This window comes from Ptychodera flava, chromosome 2 (genome assembly GCF_041260155.1).
Source record: "Ptychodera flava strain L36383 chromosome 2, AS_Pfla_20210202, whole genome shotgun sequence".
NCBI classification, from domain to species: Eukaryota; Metazoa; Hemichordata; class Enteropneusta; family Ptychoderidae; genus Ptychodera; species Ptychodera flava.
In genome coordinates this window covers 45199448-45219360 of record NC_091929.1, presented here as the reverse complement: position 1 = coordinate 45219360, position 19913 = coordinate 45199448, and the positions used below count along the sequence as shown (strand labels likewise).

The 19913-nt window shown below is 36.2% G+C and overlaps 1 protein-coding gene across 1 annotated transcript; it reads right to left on the bottom strand.

Moving 5' to 3' along the window:
* Positions 1-674: 674 nt before the first annotated feature.
* On the bottom strand, positions 675-19625 carry LOC139122337 (uncharacterized). Its single transcript, XM_070687736.1, has 11 exons — positions 19419-19625; positions 14936-15056; positions 14163-14346; positions 13412-13531; positions 12721-12849; positions 12041-12250; positions 11458-11583; positions 9824-9940; positions 8844-8966; positions 6341-6425; positions 675-4247 (listed from the first exon to the last, which is right to left on the bottom strand). The coding sequence occupies exons 3-11, from the start codon at positions 14178-14180 to the stop codon at positions 4069-4071; spliced, it is 1107 nt and encodes a 368-aa protein (XP_070543837.1). The 5' UTR covers positions 14181-14346; positions 14936-15056; positions 19419-19625; the 3' UTR covers positions 675-4068.
* Between the last annotated feature and the right edge of the window lie 288 nt (positions 19626-19913).

The following is a 19913-nucleotide window of genomic DNA, read 5'->3' as shown; positions in this document are numbered from 1 at the left end:
GGTGTAAAGCATTTAGTAGTGTGAAGTTAATTAAGGGTTCATTTGCATATTTAATGAATTTTGTATTTAGGTATATAACTCTGAAATTACGGCACCCAATTCAGTGAAATCTGGTACAGATATTGATCTGATAAATATCTAATTGTACTGAGAAGCATTTTGTCAAGTTAACAAATAGCTCATTTGCATATTTTATGAAGTTTTGTAATCAGTCATATAACTCCGAAATAACTGCACCAAATGTGATAAAAATCTGCTGCAGATACTGATCTGAAAGATATGTAATTGTGGGGTTAAGCATTTAGTTATGAAGAGTTAATTAAGGGTTCTTTTGCATATTTAATGAACTTTGTAATTAGTGATATTACTCTAAAATTACAGCATTTAATTTGATGAAACTTGCTACAGATAATGATCTTATAGATATTCTATTGTACTGAGAAGCACTGAGCAGTGTCAAGTTAATAAATTGCTCATTTGCATATTTTATGAAGTTTTATAATTAGTCATATAACTCCGAAATAACTGCATCAAATGTGATGAGAACTGCTGCATATACCGATCCGACAGACAAAAAACTGTGTTGTAAAGCATTTAGTAGTGTGAAGTTAATTAAGGGTACATTTGCATATTTAATAAACTTTGTAATTAGGTATATAACTCTGAAATTACAGCACCAAATTTGGTGACACCTGCTACAAATGTTGATCTGATGGCTATCTAATTTTAGTAGAACATCGGTATACAATCTACTAAAGTAAAGGTCTCCTCTCATGATATTGTATGGCATAGAAATAATAAAGAAAATATTTATTCTCCTAAGGCCTACGGTTGCACGATCGAATAGTATTAAAAGCAACATGTAATACTGGGCATTATTTAGAGCTTCAACTAGTAACGATGCTACCACACCTACATGATCCCACACGGCCAGCCAGTTAAAATAAGCATTGCAATATCACAGACAAATGTGGAAAGTTCCGAGCGCAAGCCTATATATATAAAGGAGCCTGTGGCAACAGATATGTACGTCTCTTTTAAAGCTCTTCTAACCAAATTTAAAAGCATCAATCCAGGGATTTGCATAGAAGCCATTACTTAACTGATACATACAAACAATTCCATAAATATACATATGACCTGGAAAGAAAAAAACATTCAAACAAAATGTACAAGCATTTTTCATACAACATTGTCGTATTTACATCCACACATGTAAGAGTTGGTGATTAATAACCTGATCTTGCTGGATTAAGCAGCAAAGTTTACCATCTATACACATTGCACTTTTGAGAATATGCTTATGCTATCCTACATCTTGTAAATGAAAGGGTGATTTTTACAAGATCTGTACACCACAACTTCTTTTAAATTCACTCATGGTCACTTCAATGCAACACTTTTCTGTATAATATTGTATTTGGCTGCCTTGCCAAGACAATCCTACCAACGTTGATTGAGATTTTGACTTAGCTCAAGCTTTTGTCTCTCATCAGCAACTTTGGTAACGTTGACTTCATTTGAACAAATACTCATTTACAGTTGAGCATGTATATACCACAAATACACAGATAAAATGCAATAGGACCAATAACTTCAAGAATATCACATTTGGCTTTTTAAAGAAACAGGCAAAACCTGGGCAAAATTACTAGATCTGTGCCCATAAACTTATTTTAACACGACATACAGATGTTTCGATGCTAACTGTTTTGTAAAACAGCGTTCCAGCTGCACTTAGCATTAATAATACTTCTGTCTTCCAATTTGTTCATACATACTTATCCAAATTTCATCAGTATTTTAATGTATAGTAATCCAACGATCCTTACGAACTGAGAAATCAAAATTCGATACCTGCTATGTGACATATGATTCGTAAACATAACACTTTAAATCGAGAAACCCATCAAAATGCATATATACCAATTTGATGTTTTTCAACAAAAGTATCGATACATTGTCCCTACCGATATATATATATACCGAATAAAAATGACTCTGTTATCAATAGAAATATTGTAGAGTATGAAAATGACGCTTATTATTCATTTATCAGCATCAAAAAAATTCAATTCTAATAAAGATATAATATAATAACAATATAAGCATTCCCCATTTCGAAACTGGCCATAGTAATGTGGAAATTATTCAGTTATCAGTTATTCAGTTATACAGCTGCACAAACTTTGTCATGGCCTCCTTCTGTGGCTTGGCCAATGGACAGCAATAAAGATATAACAAACAGCTGGATATAATGATAAAATAGAAAAATATACAGGCACTCAGGGTGAATAAATTACATCAATTTAGTTTCTTGTCCTCTTTCTACTTATGTGATAATTTTAACACAATCAACCGCAAGGCAGTTTTGACTAATATGTTATCTTTTACAGGCATATAGCAAACATTTTTTTTTTCATTTTTCATAAACAGTAAGATGACATTGACTTAAGTACACATGAAGCCAACATTTACATTTTTCCCATACGCCACATACTTGGAGAGATTTAAACATACTTTTAAAACACTTACAAAACTTACTTACACAAGAATAATGAAAACTATTTCTAGAAACTTAGCTCATTCGCTATAAATATTTCTTTTTTGTTTCTTGACGTTTCCTGTCAGTCGTCAGTCAGTCGACCCTTGTCGTTCTTGAATAGAATATCAATTCACATATTTTAAGGAAATCTGTTTACAAAAACAGAATTAGAAAACAATTTAGATGACAGGTTGACCCTTATTTACAATATTCGAATTTGGCCAAACTTTAACGCACGGAGTAATGTTTTCTGTTTTGAGAAACCCATTTAGAGTGGTTGCCCAGCTACAATTTATAGAAATTTAGTGACTCTAATAATCAAATCTTATTATTTATATCCAATACTCAAGATTGAACTTTTGCACTGAAAAATATAAATCTCGATCCTGGAAGAGATCAAAATGTAACAATAGTATATTATTTTTCTCTTTAAATGACCACTTATACGCCCTCTACGGCATACGCTATTGTTGCAAACACAAAAGGTTTCCTTTATAACAATACTCACTTAAGTTATAGTTTCCCTAATCTTAAAGCTGTACATAGTCACGGGGCAATATTTCATACTAGTTGTCGTGTAAAAATGCTATCTTTACATTACATTCCAGTTCAGGATAAGTTAATATTCAAACATTATTAATCACTCTCTGAAAAAATCTACATGTTAAGATGTTTACTTTCTAAAACAAGTAAAGAAAACGTATTTCGTATTACGTCTAACATAAAAATATCGACGAAACAAAAGTATGAATTTGAAAAGTTATACGCATCAAACGTAGTCTGTTTAAAATGAACTTTTTTTCTTTCTGTACGATTTCAACACGACTGTGTTAATTTCTGGTAGTACTTTGGCAAACTGAGATATTGATGACTTTAAACATTTAAAACCTGTGATAATTCTCTCCTGTAGTTCTACACAGCCGAATGTTGTATCAGATTCGTCAATATGTACGAGATTAGGTAATTCTTTAAAATTCAGTACGAATACAATATGAATCACTTCGATGAATTTGATTAGTTAAAGTAGTTGTAACATTTTATGATTTTCCATGTAATCTTGCTTTCTGTGTCAATTGTCAGTGTTTGTTCCACGTCCCAAAGCATATTAAAAGATATACAATTCACTTTGCCACCACAAAGTCTCTACAATGTAGATTAAACTGTTATTGTTTATATTTGAATTCTAGTTCTGACCTAAATTCAACTGCTATCAATAACGTTGCTGTCCATAAATGTACAGGTTAAGAAGAAAAGTTGAAAACTGTATCTCAACATCATTACACCTAACTTATTTTATGACCTTAAATTTGTATAGTAATACCACGAAAAATGAAGTTACTTTAATTATAAGACATAGGAATCTTGATTGACGTTATCAAAAACCGTGTATGGGATCCATCATAAATTTCAAATCAATAATCAAGGCAGGGTACCAAGTTCTTAGGAATGATCATTAAGCAAATTTAGCTGAGCTGCATTGGAAGTAAGATAAGACAAAGTGTGGAATGAGATATCTTAACCCTTCAATATTTGGTTATCGTATATAAAATCGACACACATACAACCAGGACTAGCACGAGAGATTGGCCAACCATTGATCCTCCGCTGTATATCTTCGGTTCGGCGTTTTCTAGAGTGATAGAAAAAGTACCGTCATCCTTCACGGTGACCTTATCAGCCGAATCGAAGATATTTACAAGCTCTGAAAAGCGATGAAATAAAAACCGGAAATGAAAAATAATGTTTGTTATTTCCTAAAATAATAATAAACACCAGAACATAAGAAAAAACATTAAGACTCGTTTAGGAGTTAAGGTAAAACCTTAAAGTTGCAATATGGATCAAAATTGTCGATTTTTTTTCGTAAAACTAAAGCAAATAGACCATACTACGTAGAAGTACTCTTCTTAGCTAAGCCTCTTGCCAATCCCGACACACAAATGCGTTCATTTTGATAGGTTGCGGCCGCCTAGAAAAGCTGTTTTGTAAACAAACTTTCAAAACAAAAACATTGGCGTTTTCTGCTGTGCACGTGACAAGTACAACCAAGAGTGATGACGTCGCACTGGAGTGCACGTTGGAGGGGCGATGTCGTTTCGCTGACAGAACTTGACATATATAATGATAATTCATTGTAAACTTTGCGTTTGCCTAACTTTGGTAGCATCACAATGTTTCAGAAATATAAGTATATCGATATGATAAAGTACAGCTCTACAAAAGATTGTGTGATTGATTTTTCTCACCCATAGACATGTATGTCAGTGCCCACACCGTGTGCACCTATACTGTGTACGTTCGATCGATCGAGCGTCCAGACCACGTACGTACACCGATCTGGTTGTGTTCACCGCGTGCCTGACAGCATTTCCGCAATTCTCTCCCCGTTGCATGTTGTTACATTTTTCATGTTAAAAGGCGAGGTATCTGCACGCTATATTTATTTGAAAGCTTTGCCCACTTCAGTATTGTCCACCACTGCAGAAGTTCGGCAACTGTCTTGCCCCTCAGTCTGATCTTGCATGCAGCATGGCCATGTCAGCGCGTCGATCGACGCGTCGTAAATGAGACCATGCCATGACCTGCATTACATTTAATGATGGAGACTGCAGTTTTTCTTTATTTCCGAAAAATGCATTTTTAACCTGAAGGATATAGATTATCAATGAATGCTAGCAGATCTAAGTTATTTCCTTGCGGGGGGACTATGGCCCGGTTCACATTACAAATCGTGGGGTCCGCACGGCCACGGTGTTGGTAGGTCGGTGTTGCCCGAGGAAACACCGCTGGCTAGCGAAGTTGATCATCGCACAGTGGCGACGTTGGTGTTTTAGAAACTGTAGACTCTAGAGTCTGCCTCCTCGACGTGATGCAGTTGTCGCGTGTCACTCATTTTCTGGTTCCATCTTTCGATCTGACCAAACAATGTTTATTTTGCCGACATTTTGCAAGGCCGAATCAGTCAGCAGAGACCTAGGGCGCGGGCGCGGGCAGAGACCTGACCGCTTGCCTGGTGCGGGAAGGCTAGCTAGGCATGTTGACACGATGTTGTAATTTCATAAACCGTTACCATGCATCAAATACGCATGCGTACATATTCAAATAGTAAAAATGACGTTTCAAATTCTGTGCTTTACTCTCGCAAACAGTACGTACCAAAACAGCAATTTATTCGGTAATTAAATCAATTTACTCAAATTACAGTCATCCCCGTGTTCCTGTTAATGGTCGAATCTGCAAATGAAATTGTTGTGGATTTTTCTATAAAGTTAAATCTTCGAAATATGAAGGTCAATTCTGATCCATATTGCAACTCGTAAAGGAGTTAAAGACAACGTATCAATGAAAATAAAAATCAAAATGAAAACAGAATTTGTAACTTCCTTAAATAATAATAAACCAGCCATGAAAACCCACTTATTACCCTAAAGGAGTTTAGTAAAAATCTGTAAAGAGAAAATGTATTGAGAGAAATTATCTGTTTTTGTTATCAGTGCAGTATAGGCGTCTATCCGTGTACAGGTAAATTTATACAATCAATAAGTAATGGCCAGAGTGATGTCAATTTTACTTTCTATAAAACTTTACAGAAAGTACATGTGTATCGTGTCATCGTTCTTGCATCTTAGAGAGATTAACTACACTGTTCTAGTCAGATGTAAATACGAGCCTCCAGTCGTTTAATTTCATGCAAATTTCAGTAATTTGGGGATTAACTTGGTATGTAAGGTTTACACTATAAATTGAGCATTAAAATGTATTATACTGCTACAGCAGCAATAAAGTGTGCGTTACCTGTTCCTTTTTTGAAGGGATGGTGTCGAATAGTATACTGAGTACTCGATGTGGTATATCCCTGGTTGGATATGATTATCAGCGTCTGTTACATGCATTAAATTAAACAGCAAATGAATATTTATAATAAAAGATATGATGATTTATATATGACGGAATGCTCTTACAAATTAACACGATTTCAAAACTCCATCTATCTGATGATAGCGTGAATACAAGTAACTCGAGCAGTAGGTACCAAATAGGAATAAAACATACTTGATGTGCTTTCAATTACACACACACACACACACACACACACACACACACATATATATATATATATATATATATATATATATATATATATCACTCAATCAGAATTCTACCATCTACATAACCAGCGATGTGTACCCCATGCAGATTCACTCCTGTCTAACTTCCTGATGAGTGAGCCTTGCTACTCACGAAACAACGTTGTAGAGATGAAATTGTAAAGTCAATCTCCAGCAACCCTTAAATATATATATAGCCTATATATATATATATATATAATATATATATATATATATATATATATATATGTGTGTGTGTGTGTGTGTGTGTGTGTGTGTGTGTGTGTGTGTGTCCTCAATCTCATTGATGTATATGCTTTTGTCGGTCTGTCTGTCTCTGTCTGTCTATCTGTGTCTGAATGTCTAAATTGAGTACTCCTGTAAGGCATAAGGCAGTCACAGATCATTTGAACTCTCTCTCTCTCTCTCTCTCTCCCTCCTCTCTCTCTCTCTCTCTCTCTCTCTCTCTCTCTCTCTCTCTCTCTCTCAGACACACACACAGATATACCTACAAATAGAATGGTTCGTGCCAATCATATATAAGAGTGTCGAGCTAGTAATCTTTTCGCTTCTATCTGAGGATTGCAGGATGCATGAAACTTAAGTAATAGATTTCATTACTATATACTTGAAGTAATCTGTTTATTTATAACGCTCTGCTTTAGCATCGAGCACTGTAATTTCTCAAGAGGACATCTGTACACTTCGATATATATATATATATATATATATATATATATATATATATATATATATATATATATATAGAAATTACTTCAAGTAAAAAGTAATAATATCTGCCACTTAGTTTCGTGCATGAACTTAAATACACCCGTGGCCACTTTAGTGTTGATCAAGCCTGTCTGGTACAAGCAGAATTTCTGTCTGCAGAAGGGTGATAAAACGGTTACTTTACCCTGTATCAGTGGTGATAATGATCCTACTATCGGTACCCCATGGACACGCCGATTAACCTGAAATTACGGAGTGATTATAAAATACACTGTATACAAATGATGTTGACCACAGCATTTTGCCCTATGAGTATTTAGTTTCAGGTAAAACTCATGTGTTTCAAATGCAGTCAGTGTTACAGAACATCACACATTTTGTGCCGATTTCAATATTGCAGTGAATGAATACCAACGATACTATAGCGGGTATCGCAAGTGTCGTGTTCGGACTTTGTTCAGACGCGGGAATTGAGAAAATGCCACTTTGAAAATGTTAGCAATTAAATTACAGACATCGCCCGTCTTGACTGCAAAACTTTCGAAATAAACATTCACTTGCACTAAGCCATGTTTCTTTCCTACAAACCGTGAATAAACTTACTCCAATTTCACTTGGTACGGAAAGGTAAGAGTAAAGTACAGTCGGGGTAGCGTTTTACATGTACATGTATTCACATGTGTGTAACCATGAACGACACTTTTCTCATCCCGGTTGAAGGGAACCTGTCCTGATACATGTATATCTCTTCCAACTTTTCTGGCTCCCTCTATGCTTATCTTAAAACGGTCGCTCGCTTGTTTTTTGTAGCTCCTCGTGGTACCTCGCTAGATGCCAAATTGGCACCACAATGTCTTATATTTGAACAATCAAGCTGCCCACGTCGTTACTGAAGGATTTTCCCGTATGATATTCGCGACCGTTGTTATTGATGTTCATTGTCGGAGTGCAGACTTCAGCGTGTCTACAGTGCAGTGTTGTCATCGATTGAATTGGGCAGGCGAGACATTTTAGTAGAACGTTATCTCAATCCTAACAGTGGGGTGCCGATAGTGAACCTTACATTTATTACACCGACCACCACTTTGTTTCGTTTATACAAACAGAATTTCTGCTTGCACCAGACAGGCTTAATCAACACTAAAGTGGCCACGGGTGTAACAGAAATTATTGGTTTGTACTTGTAAACGCTCTGCTCTTGCAAGCATCGAGCACTGTAATTTCCCACGAGGACATCTGTATACTTCGATACATATGTGTGTGTGTGTGTTTGTGTGTATACAGAGGGAGGCGTTCAACTATTGCACTCTGTCTCAGTCTTATCTTTTGTCTCTCGGTCTTGCTGTTCGTCAGTCTTTTTGTCTTATTCTACATACATTTATAACTCCATAGTCGTTTTATTGTTGCCCCTGTATAAGGTTCCTTGTCTCTCTGTGTACATTTTTAAATTGACGTACCGTTTTTCTTGTGAAAGAGTAAAACCTGTCGCTGTAGGAGCAGTCCACTTGGGCAACGTTTTGGTAACCGCTGACTTCAGACCCAAACAGGTCTTTTCGATGCTTAAGGATTGTTGCTATGAACTGTGAGCAAATACAGAACTGTTACTGATGCAGCATCGACTAGGATTTGAGCCAACTATAATAAGTGCGGAATTTACACCGTTCATAAATCCTTTCCAACGGAGAAATTGAGGCAAATCTCTCCTAGATGATAAAGTTCTTAAGTAATGAACCCCACCAAGTGACGGTATACCACGAGATTTTGACAAGTTCATGATATATATGCGTGATTGGTCGCGAATGAACCTATTGAGAGAACTGGTGAACAGTTACACCCTTTCCGTACCAATAGGCGATTATTTACTATTATATCATGAAAGTTTGTTGAAAGTATGGTGTTACATGTCAAAAAAGGAAATTTTCTCCAGCTGATAGCTCGTTTGAGTTTTAACCTTGCCATATTGCGAATGTATCACCTTTGTTTTACTTTTCGCAATAAATATACTTGTACGATATGATAACCGGTGACATAGATTGTAAAGGTCCCTCCTTTTTCGTTTCATTGTCCATTTATTCCGAATGTACGCTATACATCCATCTGTCCCTCACTCCGTTTATTTCCCCTTTACATTTATCTGATCAGTCTGTCAAACATTCCGCCCGTCCGTCTCTCTGTCTATTTATTCATCCATCCATCCACCCATCCAGCCATCCACCTATTCATCCATCAGCACTTTACGTTGCCGTGCGCCATTCTATCCACCCAGTGCTTTTCTCTCCATTACTTCATCAACAATGATATTTCAACTAATCGTTTCAACAAATAATTCCTTTTCCCCTCATTTATCGAGACAAAGATTTCTGAAAATATATCAAAAATCTTTTTCGATAATTTTTCCCACACAAAAAGGCTCTTATGAAATACATACTCCTCGTACCTGATATAGGCTTCTCTCTTCTATGTAGTAAGGCCAAAGTGATTCGTGGTTTGAGGAACCACTTCCACCTGTAAACTCAGTTCCTTGTTCAGTTCCATAGTAGAGAAATGGAATCCACTACAATGATCAAAATATAGCGGAAAGAGCACGGTAAATAAGCGTTTTAATGATAAATGACTTAATACAGAAAATATTAAACTTTTGCTAAAACTCTATACTTGAAAAAGATACCTGAAGAAATAATTCAGGGATTTTCATGTACGTTTTTGAGCTGCCAAAGACTTTACTATTATTTTTGAGGAGGGCTGAGAGATGTGAGGGGCTGCAAAAAAGGATGACAGAGGAAAGCTGCGATGGAGGGATAGCACATGTTTTCCAGAACACGTGTGCAAAGGGAAAAATGTGCGAGAAATATTTACATAGAAGTTGTTGTTGCGTATTTGTAGTGTTGTGTTGAGTTGGTATGGGTCGATGGTAAGGGTAAGCGTCAGGCATCCGAAAAAAGTAATCGGTGATTCTCGTCATTCAACCGTGGAATTGTTGTGAAAACAACCCATCCCCTTTGACCCTAAAACTCCTCGGTCCCTCCGCGAAAATGGTGCAGTCCTGGTAGCTTCGAAGTACGACCATTGACCAGAACCTCTATAGTAAAATTTAAACTTTGACATTGTCGCTAAAGTCTGGTGCACTCCGTTACGGAAGAAGACAAGCAGTAATAACTTGAATTTCGTCATCTTACAAATAATTTTTAGCGCAATAAGTCAAGACCCCTTTTCCACGTCATTGATGCAGTCTAATTAATGTGACGTGTAAAAGATGCTGAAGATATGTCCCGTATCAGCAATGAGCTTCTTTATACAATTTAGTCCCAACATTTTGCAGCAAAAGTTCTTTTAACGCAAACAAACATAAATACTCTCTTCAACGCTTATGCTTTGCATTTCCAATTTTTAAAATTGGGATAATACCCGTGCCTTCGGTCGTTCTCTAAAAAGATCATTTTACCACTCCTTACAAAGACCTTATGGTCATCCATTATGATATCTGTATGTCGTCAAAAGCTGAAAGGGACTTAAGAGTATTTTCTTACGTCCTAATTGCTGCAACTATGCAAGATCACAGACATATTTTTCATCGCGTCTTTGCCCTACCTTGAGAATGGCCTGAAGGTGATGTAAATTTCAATGACAAAAAAACTTGAGTAATTGGTAACACTGGAACAGCGTATAGAACTATTTGAATTAAAGTGGCGAACTTTTACAAGATTAAAAAAGGGAGTCAGTCTTTCAATAATTTCTTTACTCTCAATGTCACAAGCGTTCCTACAAGTGCATTACACGAGTTCTCATTGGAGACTCAATGAAGCATATATGGGGCAAAGAGTCAATTGAGCAAGCGTGTCATATATAGATTAGCACTATATAAGAACTATTGGATGTAATTTGTCACGGATTTGGGCAATAAACTTGTCCATTTTAACTTTAACAATAGCGCATTGGCTTTCATCTTCTATTTTATCTTAACCACTACCTTTACATTCCTTACCCTCCATTGCCTTGTACGTTTAGGTTTTTCGTAAGAGTTACTAAAGAAAAGAAAATTAAGTACAGAGGAAGTGATAGAGAAAATCTTACCTCAGCCATCAGAAGATACGCAAGTGCATTTCGTAGTCTAGTGTAATCAGTGACGCCCAATAATCTACGTGTATCGACGTTGTCTAAGTATCCCCCGAGGACTGTGGGATCAGTGAATAAACCTCGCTGTGAACGGAACAATATTAATCTAACATCAACAATGATTCGGCAAAAAGAACTCATAATGAAATAGTGAATCAGGTTTGTTTTTAAATCTTCAAAATGGTGTGACAACGAAGCTTTTTCGGTTGTAGTATATGACTAAGCGGTTCCCTTGGCATATATATCCTCAAGCGAGTTGGATAGTAAGTTACGAATTTTAATTTTAGGCTTTAAGGCATAACCAATCTAACTAGAGAATCCGCATACCGAACATAAAATTGCATTTCTCATTATCTTTAAAACTTCACTGTGAAAAGCAGAGTTTCTCTTTTCAGATACAGTAAGACGGCATTTTGAAATAAGTACATGCCGTTAGTAGGGAATGTTTACAAAATTTTGTGAATTAGGAAAAATTCCCAAGGCATATTATACTTTAAGACTTTTTTTTCTGTTCTGGTTGTTTGTAGCCATTTCTACTTACTCTTAGCGCCAATTTGTCAGGTATTTCATAGTATCCATTACTGGAGTAGGATCTTGCGACAAAAGAGCGCAGAGCCGAATACATGTCGTTATCAAAGACAGCATCAAGTGCTTGTTGGTATTCGGCTAGGGCAGCACCGCTCCCACTAGCCTGACCAATTATAAAGATCTCGGTCGAGTTATTCAACTCTTCTAAAACGTCCTTAGGTATCTTAAAGTGTGAGAGGAAGCGTATCCGTAAATGAAGAGTATTTTCAAATGGTGATCAAGTCATAGACTGTCCGAGAAGAGAGCTTTATTCAGCGAACACAAATTTGATAGATAAAGATGAGGATTATTATGATGGCGAGGCATAAGACGATTAAGGTAATTATGATGATCTCAACACAGAGTCACACAAGTGGTAATTGAAATATGAGAAATAATAAAGAATACAGCTATGAAACCTTGTTTTGTGTACGAGCCCGATGAACTTTGACACGCTATTGCAATAGCCATATGCGATTATGATGAAGACCTCTACTACTACGACGACGATGACGCAGATGAAGAAAAAAAAGAAGAAGCATATGTCACCGACTACTTTATCAATTATGAAAAAATAATATTTCAGCAATGCAAAATCAGTCCTTCATAAAATTACATATTGCATTCTACACTTGTTACACGGAATCTACTTACACCATCTACGTTATCAAGGCTAAAACCGTCTATGTCATAATCTGTCGCCACTTCTCGAACCCAGTTTATCAATGTAGTACGTACGAAGCTGTTGGTGTGATTCAATCTTGGAAGGTAGTTTGTCCAAGTCTGCAAACAAATAACAAAATAAACAAAAATACAACAAATTTTAACGTAAAACATTGTAAAGTGTAAAGTTCAGCCACGTGACCGCTGAAAACCAAATAATTGGTACTAATAATCGCGTATGTCCTTGAAAACGACCAGCGTACAGTAAATAATAACGAGTACAGACATGTCATTGTTATGGGAAGAAACTTCAAACGGGTGAGTTTAGAGAGCGGAGAAGCTCTGCAAGACGTTCCTTGGAAACATAAAATATGAAGAAAGAATATAGTTATTGGTTCATCAGTTATTTACAAGCCTTAGGATGACGTCAAAACAAATTCAATAATCAAAATCATACAAGGTAATAAGTTACCAGGTCCTTTAGTATAAAATTTCAAAAAGAAAAAAAGACAAGATAATGAAGGACGATCTTGAACCCCAAATACAATTGTAAGCGATGGTACCAGGTGACCGAAATGGGTAAGCGTAAGCTGCTACCATGCTGCACCCGTCAAGTATTACCATACGTACGTAACTCTACAGATTTGGTCATTAAATTCGATGACGATTTTTAAAGACTTACGTTGAAGTTGTCATAATGTTCTTCTTTATCGAAAGGTACAAACTTGTCGAAATTAGATCTTTCTGGGAGGGACAGGAGCTGCTGGAACAGCCATCCTGATAACCCATATTTCTGATAACCCTGTTTGCAAAATTTACCAAAAATAGTAAATATTAAAATGACCCTACAATCGGTTTGCAATTAAGTCTCACGCGTTGTTTCAGCGTAAACAACAACTGTTATCCCAAAATTAATGTGACAATGTTATTGATATTTCAAACCAATATTCCAAATTGTCCGTTATAGTAGTTTGTTTCAAACACGTAACAGTAATTTGCATTCAATACAATGATTAAAAATGTAAATTTGAAACGACATAAACCTGCATGTCTAAAACTCTTGATTTGTGGTAGTTCTTCTTTTCTTTGGCTATTAAAATAGAGGTGTGTGTAGTCCTTGGTTTTTTGAAATTACGTCAACCAAATTACAATTGGGGTACCCGTCAATATTTTCAAATCATATATCTGACGCAGGCTTTGGACATTAAAAACCTTATATTTTTAACGTATTTCAAATCTGAAAAGAAAACGATCTGAGATTTAAAATGCACACAGTTTCGATTTTAAACAATGTGAATGATTAGAAAGAGCATTCAACATGTTTGAGCAATAATTTCAAATAATTTCTTGCTTTGAATTCGAAGTTTAAAGTATTTTATATTCTTTTTTACACAATACACGTCCCTGGAAGATCAACATTGAAACATACTCACAGATCTGCCATTACCCATATGTCACGTGAGTGACACGCTTGAACCAAATCTGTCAAATCCTGTTTTGTTCCAAAGTAGGTATTAATTTTGTAGATATCCACAGGCCAGCGACCAAGGTAATCGACTCTACCCGATGAATCGTAAGTATTCAGCACAAATGGGGAGATAAGAATCGCATTTACGCCTAGAAGTAAATGTAAGAAATTATTACACCTCATCTATAGTACAGATCTCGTGATTGGCTAAAACACCGCCTCGTGGCATTCCAAAAAAGTGATATAATATGACTCGATAGGATATTGCCCTCTACTCTCGCCCGTTCGAAAGCAAGTTCGAAGTGCGCACACGCATCGTAGTGTACAGACGCCGGGACCTCTTGACCGAGATATTTAAAATGCGCCATTTGAAAATTTGCGAGTCATTTAAACCAGTCGTTCGATGTGCAAAGATACTGGATTTTGTGACGATTCAAATGTTCGAGGTCATAAAATCAATAACAAATGAAGAAGGTGCCCCTGATCGAAATATTGATGATACCCTCACCTGCGGCTCGGGCATCATCAATCTTTCGGTCAGGATCAACTTCCTTGGGCAGGCCACAAATCATGATATTGTCCTCGCTTTCATGTGTTATTATCTTAAACTAGATTTGGCATTTTAATTGAAGAATTTTCAAAACCGCATGTATTTGACGTCGACATTTTCTAATCAGAGGATGAGCACAGAGAAAGTAAAAATGTTTTGATTTTGCTAGGATTTGGACTTGAACTTACCTAAACCAGCAATGTAATCTAATTCCCGTTGAATACCCTTAAATGTTCCCCCACATATGCTTGGGGTCTCGCATTGGAGAGTTGGTGATTTACTTGTGTGAGCAAGACGGTCTGTAACAACCTACAAATAACATTTCATGATAACCAAAGATTGTAAAATGAAACAACACTGAGAGCACAATTACTAATAAACAAAAATACGATATTTACATTGTGTACGTGCATGGGGTATATCAAGTCACAAACTAATTAAGTCATGTGATTAAATTTGCTTTGGCATTATTGTTAAACGAGTCATTTACATGGCCGTTACATGTGGCGAAAATGTCAGAATTATTGAGGATATTTTTCATTTTACAAAACACTTGAAAAAGAATGGGATGAACCGTACTATTGGCGGAAAAGATGAAAGTTTGTCAAATGCCATTGTATTATGCATCGCTTTTGAATATCACTGCGTTTTTTTCCATCGATGTCAGATGTCACAAAACTTTGTAGATCCTTCTACAAGGATGTTTTAAAATCATGTTTTTTAACAAAGCTTGTAAGAAAACAAATGAAAATGCTTCTGTAAAATGGTTACCATTTTTGAACACCTTCTTTGTACACAATTGATGATACAACCTTCGTGTTTTAAACAAGAGCGACAAAGTTCCGTTGCAGAAACCATAAACAGAAACAGGAGTTTTCCTACTATGAATGCAGAAACTTACATGTAAATAAATGTACACGATTCTAACCCTAGGCCACAGCTGTGTTTCAAAGTCTGTCAAAAATGGTGTCACAGAATATAGGTTTTACTTGAGGATTTCAACCTCAATGCGCGTTCAAGTCTAACAAAATCAGTGACACTACCAAAAGAGTTGAAATTAATAAAATTTAGTCGGGAATTTTTGTCACTGATTACTCCGTGTAATAAATTTCTCTACTTCTGAAACAAACCGACGTCCATGGATTGTTCATGGATTTATAAAGAGATAGATACCCTCAAACATAGATTTTTAAAGTGTTACCCTTGTCAGCTCTTCAAATCTCAGCTGAAATTGTGAGAAACAGTTGTAGATCAAATGTAATCAACTATTTATCTCTCAGTCCGCAAGCAGAGATGCCCAATGCTGGTTTACTGTAATGGCGCTGATCATAAATGACGTCATTTTCCTTCATTGATATGCAAAAATAAATATTTGTTCACATTTTACACAAGGACGACGAAAGTAAAACCTGCCAGTGATACACGAATCACTCTAGTTTATGGCTCAGACTACAAGCTGCAATAACAGCCACGTATGACACAGCGAAATTTGTCCGAATTTCAAACAGCTATATGTAGTAACAAACATGAAATCACGACCGGCGCTATTAATCAATGAGTTGGTGACTTTGAAATGTGTCATGATACTCAACCTAATTGTTTGTTTTGTACATGGAATAGTATGCACTGTAGAGCAACCTTCACCCGTAGATTTTTCATTCAAGAAATTTAATATGGTGATTGTTCGTGCTGTAGAAAGACAACAATCATTTTTACGCCATACACATTTTATAAGTTGCAAAGTATTATTCTACAGTAATAAGAAGAAATATGCTAACATTTACAGTTTGCTGTATCTGCATCTGATTACTGTGAATCTGTAGAGAAATTTCCAATGATTATTGCAGCATACAAAGTTCTGCGAGACTTACATGTTAGAAAGTTTGCCAATATTAGACATACGAACAACAATAAGCGTATTCAGCTTGAGATGTACTAATTTTGCACATGCGTTCTTCTACCTCTTTTGCTTATCTGGAGGTGACGCTTGTTACGTTATGGAAAAAATGAACATGAATACAATTTTTAAAGAAATTGGTTTAGATATATGGAATTTTAAGTTTTCAAAATTGTAAAATCAAACTGCAAAATTATGTGGAGTATATTAGTTTGTGTTTCTTTACACGTAAATGGTGGAAATTCAATATGGTTGGTTTATAAACTATGTAAGATTTAGTACAGGCAATACTAAAAATTACAATTATTGATGAACATGTAAGATCAAATTCAATCTAAAGGGCACTTGAGATCACATTTTATAGACCCAAATACCCAACGAAATCCAGTGGAAAATTCATCTGCTATCACAATATTTTATAGGAATAAGCAGAAAACTATTCTGTTTGTTTATGTTTGTCTTCATTCATTTTTTCCTCGGCTCTAATTTACCGTTTAGTGACAAAGTGCAGTGATAAGGAAAAATGGATTAAAATTCAAGGTATGATCTCCGTAAAGTAACATACGCTTAGAAAGCGTGGCTGCACAAATCAATTTTTGAACAAAAATTGTGATTAGACTCACGGCAGTCTTGTTCGTTTTGTGGAGTGGGGAGTGTCAATGGTGTTTAACGCAAAAGCATTTCACCTAGTAAAAACATAGGAATGAAGATGCATTTGTTCCCGTGACGATTCTTGTGTTGATTCAATGATTAAACGTTCGCCAATGCAGCGTGAATTTTATAGACGCTATTTTATCTGATAATTCATCATAATATTGTGACTTTAGTTTCATCAGTTTCAAACGAATGGAACTATTTTTACGCACTATTCAGTCTTCATATAATAAAATTCAATCAGTTTGTTTGCACGCTTCTTGAGTTAACGTTTCAATAGCACAATTGAGTTTTCAACTTCCCGTTTCTATTGTATGGTATATTTGATTAGTCATGTTAACGATTAGACGCAGAAGCATGCCAGTTTGCTGCGCCTGGACAATTTTGATGTGTCATGCGTGACAGTTATTGCAGCTCGTAGTCTAAAACTAGAATGATTTCTGTATCCATTGTAACACTAGCAAGTTTTACTTTCGTCGACCTTGCGGAAAATGTAAACAAATATTTTTTTGCATGTCAATGAAGGAAAAATGACGTCATTTATGATCAGCGCCATTACAGTAAACCAGCATAGGGCAGCTCTGTCTGGACTGACAGATAAACAGTTTATTACATTTTGATGATATATATTAGTCTATACCTTTACCGTCATGTTCTGTTTTGTAAAACTATGACCGGGTAGTGTTGCGTTTTGTTTCGGCATGGCAATTACACAGAAAATCGAAATTTAACGTGATTTATTCCCTTCTTCATGCGAAACACCTTGATATTAAGTACGACCACCCTGTGATACAAGAGATTTTCCAATCTACTTTTACCGTACATAAAAGTTGGTAACGTCAGTGTTACAGTGGCGGGCTGTTTTGTAAATAGATGTTGTCTAGGGGTCATGCTCTCTCGCTACTGTAGTATACATTTTAGCCGAGTCGACTCGTGGTAAAGTCAACAGAACAGTTCACTAAAATAATCGTGGACACGAGTCAAGGCGGGCTGGTAATGCTCATTTATTCTCGTACAGCTCTATAGGAACAAACAGGTGCCGGTTTTCTTCTCATTTTTTTGCATGGAAATATCTTTGTTTTGTATTGAGCGAGCAACTTGAAAAAAAGCTGTGTGGCCGGCAACGGACCATTATCAGGTTGTTTCGGAGTATTTACTGATTGCGTATGGTGGCACAGCATACACAGAACCGGCTTTAGGAAGAGCTTCTCAGTGCGCGTAAATTATGTTATTCACGGGACAGGAGAACAATACGAGTACTATGTATTCTGCATTCCTTCACATCACTTTCGGCGCTTTTAGTTATGTAAATCAGCGTTGAGCCACTAACTTCCCTTTTCAATAAGAGGCCTGGATTTGATGATTGTATTAATGAAACAAAATATTTTTCAGAGACGACCATATTAAAAAAATATCGAAGCAGATAAGACTGATGAGTGAATGTTTAGCTAGTGCTATGAACAAACAGAATTCACTGAAAATGAGTATTTCAAAGTCATTAATGCTGCATTCTCACGCCTATCCGGCAAAACACAAAACGTTCAGTGGTGACGGTACCATTTCGAAAGGGTCAATGTATTAAGTATAGAAACTTCCTGGTGTGGTTTTTAATTATGTTAAACTTGTTTTCTTACTTTAAATTTGTCATAGCACTGGGTCATCCGATCGAATCGCCTATTGTGTATAGATATTTCACCCCATAAAAGCGTGACCCAATTTAAGAAAAACGAGCGTGCCTCTTGAAATTGTCGAGGTCATGAAGGGTATGACTGATCTTACGAGTGGCGGAAAATCAGCTATGTAATCACTTTGCTGTGTGCTACATAGTTTGGATTGACAAACCAAACTGTATTAACAGCGTCATGGCGTCTTTGTAATTGTTCTTGTTCTGACAATTTACTAAATAGTACTGCGTACATATGAGGACTTTGTTCTCGAGTTATCTTGCCAACAAATCATCATTTTCTTTCATCACTTTAATTACTGTATATATTTGCCAATACGTCGGTATAAAGGACACAAAATGAACGTCTTCTGTACCCAATACAATAGCTTATAACTATTCTGATATTTTAAGTTCTTCCCTTTCGCGTTCAACTCTATACTCTAAGACGGCTTACCTGGTAAACGACCCTTGACTTCCATTCCGCCGCGGTTCTCCCGCTGGAATACGGAACACAAAACGCAAGGAAAGACAAACTTAATAGAACGAGGATTGTCATGATTTGACAGGCCATACTTGACTTTTAGCTGCACTTCTTCAAAATCTTTGCCTGGAAACCACAAACTATGTTGCTGTCACAGAACCTTGCTGAAAGTTTCTGAGGTTGAGAGTTCCTCTTCGCACTGCCCCCACCCCGTGGCCTACAATCAAGTTGTACTTTTAATTTGTTTTTTAATTTTCTGAAGACGATCTTAAACATGTTACATGTTACTTTCTGTGTTCTAAAAGTAATCCGTAACCTTAAAATTGCAACAACGTGTACGGGTTTGAGACTATTTATGAAATAACAGTGGACATATTTCGAAGAATATTAATGGAAGTACGAACGAGGCTGTGTAATTGACATGCCGATCACAACACGAGGAAGTATATATTGCCGACATGCTTGAAT

What these genes read in the sequence shown, in the direction of transcription:
- LOC139122337 (XM_070687736.1), bottom strand. An exon ending in CTGACAAATTGGCGCTAAGA is followed by an intron (nt 11,584 to 12,040) that starts GTAAGTAGAAAT and finishes TTCCGTTCACAG; the next exon opens with CGAGGTTTATTCACTGATCC. An exon ending in TCCCTTCAAAAAAGGAACAG is followed by an intron (nt 4,248 to 6,340) that starts GTAACGCACACT and finishes ATCGCTTTTCAG; the next exon opens with AGCTTGTAAATATCTTCGAT.